Genomic DNA, 5,218 nt, shown 5'->3' with positions numbered 1-5,218 from the left:
GCAAACACTGAACCTATATGCACAGGAAGGAAGTATAAGAAATGAACAAGCACATGGTGTACAGCCGCGGTGATGCTTGCACAAAACTTTTAAATCTTTATATGTGGTTCAGCAGCAGTCTGAGGGTCTTCGCAGAAATGACGAGGAATGAACCCGCAACTCTGCAAAAAATAGCTGCCTTGTGGTCCACGGAGGATATTCAGCTGACTAGAAACTAATTTGAGTCACATTCAATTGTGCAAAAAATAGTTTTCTCTGCCATTAATGTATAATGCATCACTACTGTTGCTGTAATTTGCACAAAAGCTTAATAAAGTACACTATCTACACAGTACGTGTTAAAATCACTTTATTTACATTTTAAATAAATAACTTTGGAAACATTCAACCAGAAATCTGCATAATTTCCACTGACAACCATCCCACATTCACATGCAAATATTAGTGGTTACCGTAACACCTCACCACTGCATATCTTCCCTAAGAGTGTGGGATATCTCCTCTTTCACTTCTTGTTTTGAAATCAAGTGTACAATGAAACATTTTATTAAGCATTATAGATATATTATTCAGTCAATATGACCATTGATCACACAACCAGACAATAAATATTGGCATTTAATATACTTTCTCCTGATACAGAAGTATGGTAGTGTTCACGCATTCTGGGCCTCACATTTTTCTCAATAGATTTCCTGAAGAACTTCTCGGGCCATGCGACATTCAAAATCAGATATGATTGGACAATACCAAGCTGGCAGATTGCATTGCAATGAAGTTGTGAGGATTTCATGATGATCAGTGGATCTTAAAGAGGCCGAAATAATTGCTATGAAAATTTTTGCTGAGCAGATGGGGGCGCGAGACATTGACGAACAGCCAATCTAACTCTCTGAGCTGCTGAAGAGAACCGAGTTGGCTGCCCGTCACCCACGGGTGGTTCTTCGAGGTCATACAGAAGCCCTCGATGTTATCCTCCATGATTATCTGACTGTTCCCGTTTCTTTTCAGACTTATTTTGTGAGCAAGACTGTCAAAGGTTTTGCAAGTATGCGAAAGAAACTCCACGCGAGAGTAAACGAAGTACAAACCAGTCTCATTGACCTGAAGGCCACCGTCAGTGTATTTTACGCCATCTGTGAAAGCATCACCGTGATTGGATATCCACTTCAGAAGCCCAGGTGATTTACTCTGTTCAGCATAACCTGTTGTAGAAAAAGATTCAGTTCTTCAGTCAGAAAAACTTCAGCGTCATTAAGAATTATTTTCCATTAAGTAGAGATGACTCAATCCATGAATATAATTTCTACTCAGAGGCAAAGGAATTTTATTTTGCAGAGGGAAGATGTGGCAAATGGTTAAAGTGTCAGACTTGGCAACTTGAATTTACTGCACTTTCTCTCTGTCTGTCTGTCTGTCTTCTAAAGAACATAGAGGGTAGACTAGGCAAATTCTGTTGTTGGTCAAGCTATACTATGAATTTGGAAAACTTGTGGAATGGCTATTGAAGGGGAAATATGGATATTGATTTTTTTTATTGTCTAGGTTCAGGATCAGAATGGAACTTACTTGAGTTTAAATTTACATCACGTGTGAATAAAGCTTTATGTATACTATGTGGTGAGGAGATTATTTAATTGATGATGTTTAATGATCAGATAGTGTCTCTTTGAGGTTTTAACATTAATTAAAGGGTTTCAAAGTCCCTCTTTTTCTCAAACTTGAAGGAGAGATACAAAATGGAGAACTTTTGGTCTCCATGCTAAAAATAATTTGCCTTTTTGGTGCTTATCACAGTGGTGAAATGTATTGTTCTTTACCAACCAGATTGTTTTTGTTTCAATGTAATTTTGTAGGTTCTGTCGTGTTCGTTGAGAATTTTATACGTTTTTATAATGTTTAAGATACTTTTTAGTAGGTTGGGGTTAAATGTCTTAAAAACAATGTTCAAAAACAATGGATATAAGTGTTCTTACAACAAGAAAGAGACTTTATCCAATTTTTGGATTGTACAGACAAAAAGGTCACACTTTATTTTGAGGATCCGATTGTTGAATTTGAGTCACATTGCATCTACATGCCAACTAATTTCCAGTAGATTATAGGTAGACTGTTAGGTTGGGGTTAGGGTTAGTGTAAGTTGACATGTACTTGCAAAGTTTATTATAGTCAGTTAAATGTCTGTTGAAGGAGCAGTATCAACAAATATTAAGCAGACAGTCTACTAATACTCAAATGGACCATCAAAATAAAGAGTTACTGGCAAAACTAGCTATCTGTAAGGCATACAGGGCTGAACTGGAAGACCAAAAAATTAATGTGGTTTATCTGTTTCGTGGACTTTAAAATTTGACTAGAACATGAATACTATTGAATGAGCAGTCATGGATTGAGTTTTGGCTAAAAACGCATTAACAATGGTTGGGTTTTTGTAGAAAAAGACAACTTTTTCTTTTATTGGGAGTAACTCAGTGGCTGTCCGAAACCGCCTGCTTCACAATAGGTACTCCATTTAAATGTTTAAACATATTACTTGGTCATTAAGAGTATGTAGTACTCGTAATCATAGTAATATGAATGGAACTCGGATGTACTATGTCCGCCATTTTGTCATGATCACACGACCTACACGTGGGAGTTGGTCACTCAACTCCAATACAAAAATTCTCTTGTGGGGCACGATGAAACAGTGTAATGTCCATCGGATGAGCACTTCAGAAGCTCACCTGAAATAGTAGGACATTGGGGTAATTCTGCATACTGATTTTCATTTCTATGAATTCAGACATATAACTTGGCTCGCATACTGTTTTTAGCGTACTAAATAGTAGATAAGATTTTAGATGCTGCCAGTGTTTATCAACCACGTTCCTAGAGGACCACCAACACTGCATGTTTGAAAATTTCTCCTTTGTCTGTCACAACCATTAGATGTCTTTCAGTCTCTGCTAATGGGCTGATAATCTGAATCTGGTGTGTTTGGTTGAGGAGACCAGGAAAATGTGCAGTGCTGGTGGTTCCCCAGAAAGGGGGATGAGAAACACTACTATAAGTGTTCTTTGTGTTCGGAACGCAATAGCTCTTACACTCCTGTATTTTAAGGTGTGTTTTAAGGGTGTATTATTGTGTTTTTAGATGGGTCAAATGGAGAGGACTGAGTTTTTCAAGTATGGGTAAAACCATACTTACTTTACTTACCTATCAAATGTGCAGCTGATTTGTACTTATTCTTTTTCAGCTCTGCAGGATTCAGACCTGTTGGACAATTACATATGGCATCAGCTCATCTTACTTACTAGCACAGCATGAATTATAAATCCTATTTGGGCCGCACAACTCACCAACTTGTTTCTGTGGGGCGCTGCTCTGCATTATAGTGGGCAATTCCTGTCATGAGAAAAAAATCAATGAGATTAATCAACTCATCAAAAATACATAGATACATAATACATAGAAGGAACTGTAGGTTTTATTTGGCAAATATAGATATGCACAAAGTTTGTCAACATTGTGAGAAACATGAGGTGTTAGACTGTTCTAGAGGACTTCCTGTAGCCCTTAACCAGTGACCACATGTTCTCTCTCTCTCTCTCTCTCTCTCTTGTAATACCTACTCGGTCGTATGTATATGTCAGAATGGAAACTGAAAAAATGATACTCCCATGCACATCAAAGACATTCGAGTGACATAACAAACACAGTGTTGGGCTGCTTTCCAGGCGGTGTATGAATATTCAAGCCTTCTAATGTTTTATCTTCTATCTTGCAGAATGGCAAAATATATTTATACGAGAACCAACAAAAATACAAATTTCACCTAAATGAAGACATCAAAAATATGTTAATGTTTACATTAAAAAATACTTTAGTAATTTATAGTAAATGCTAGTGTCTTGGAACCATACTATTGTAAAGTTTATTATACTTTAAATATTTTAGTATTTACAACTATTAATGAATGCTACAGCATATAGTGGTTTTAACTTTAGTTAACTAACAAATTGTTACTAATATTGTAGTATACTTAAGTATTTACTACACTAAACTGTGGTGTTATAGTATGATATACACATTATAGTTGTAGAAAAACTACATCAATCTGTTTATATTAATATAGTTGTTGTGTAGCCATATCAAATATAGACTTACCACAACAGATTCATTCAAATATTTCACTGTAGTATGATTCAAAAACAATATAGTACTTAGGATAACTACTATAGTATGCACAAGTTCATGCAGAGTTCCCAACCATACAAATGGCCCAAAACCTTTATAACAAAACTTGATTTTTGTTCCTCTATAGACATTCTATAAAATAATGGATAACTACATCAGCTATAGTCATGAATGCATTAGTAGATGTATTTGGAGACTCTCACATGCTCTAAGTTAAAACTTTGCAATTACATGACAACTTATTCTACAAAACAGCATCAGTACTACCAACCTACCTAGATGCCTACTAATATTTGACTACACTAATAAGAGTTAAATGACTTGTAGTTGCAAAATAGGCATGACCATCTTAGCTTGAGCTATCTTTCTTAAACCTAGTTTGATACATTCTGTAGGTCTTACCTGTGTCAGCTGTTCCAGTTTAGTCTGTAATCTCAGGATCTGATAGGCTCCCAGTCCCAGAGCTGCGAAAACCAGCAGGAGTATCAGCGTCACTACCCATGCCAACCCGGCATTCATCCCTCCCCAGCCTTTCTTCTTCATCTCGACTCGGGCTGGGGGAAACGTCCAACAGGGGACCAGCGGTGGCTCCGGGTGCCTGGGCACCTGCTGGTGGTAGTAGCGATGCTGTTTTGGGTGATTTCCAGCAGAATCCACCATGAACACTGGTTGGGACGAGTGGCCGAAGTTAGCACTCATGTTTGCAGAGATGAGTAAGTGAAGGTGTGAGTGACAAGAAAGTAGGACTTGTGAAGGTTGTTGCTGAGCATCAGTAGTTAAAAAGGTTGGTCATGCAGTGTGGTTTTCCCACCCACATGCACTCACACACACATAGAGGGGGAAAGAGTCCGTCTATCTCTGTCTCTCTGCCACAGATTCTCTCCTTTATTCTGTCACGCACACTGATGTCTGAGATATATATTTATTTTTTGGTTGGTGCGTTAGCAATTGCTTACTTTTGTGGCAAACCGAAATGCATGAAGGCATAACTGGAAGGGTATAATAGTGACATCATGGACAGGAAACCATTCATCTCGAG

At 37.6% G+C, this 5,218-nt stretch overlaps 1 protein-coding gene across 1 annotated transcript; it reads right to left on the bottom strand.

The window, feature by feature from the left end:
- Nucleotides 1-332: 332 nt before the first annotated feature.
- Nucleotides 333-4,920, bottom strand: faslg (Fas ligand (TNF superfamily, member 6)). Its single transcript, NM_001042701.2, has 4 exons — nucleotides 4,582-4,920; nucleotides 3,342-3,387; nucleotides 3,199-3,255; nucleotides 333-1,205 (listed from the first exon to the last, which is right to left on the bottom strand). The coding sequence occupies exons 1-4, from the start codon at nucleotides 4,876-4,878 to the stop codon at nucleotides 799-801; spliced, it is 807 nt and encodes a 268-aa protein (NP_001036166.1). The 5' UTR covers nucleotides 4,879-4,920; the 3' UTR covers nucleotides 333-798.
- Between the last annotated feature and the right edge of the window lie 298 nt (nucleotides 4,921-5,218).

Source organism: Danio rerio, chromosome 20 (genome assembly GCF_049306965.1).
Source record: "Danio rerio strain Tuebingen ecotype United States chromosome 20, GRCz12tu, whole genome shotgun sequence".
Classification (NCBI taxonomy): Eukaryota; Metazoa; Chordata; class Actinopteri; order Cypriniformes; family Danionidae; genus Danio; species Danio rerio.
Note: the sequence above shows the minus strand (reverse complement) of the source record. Positions and strands in the feature narration are given on the sequence as shown.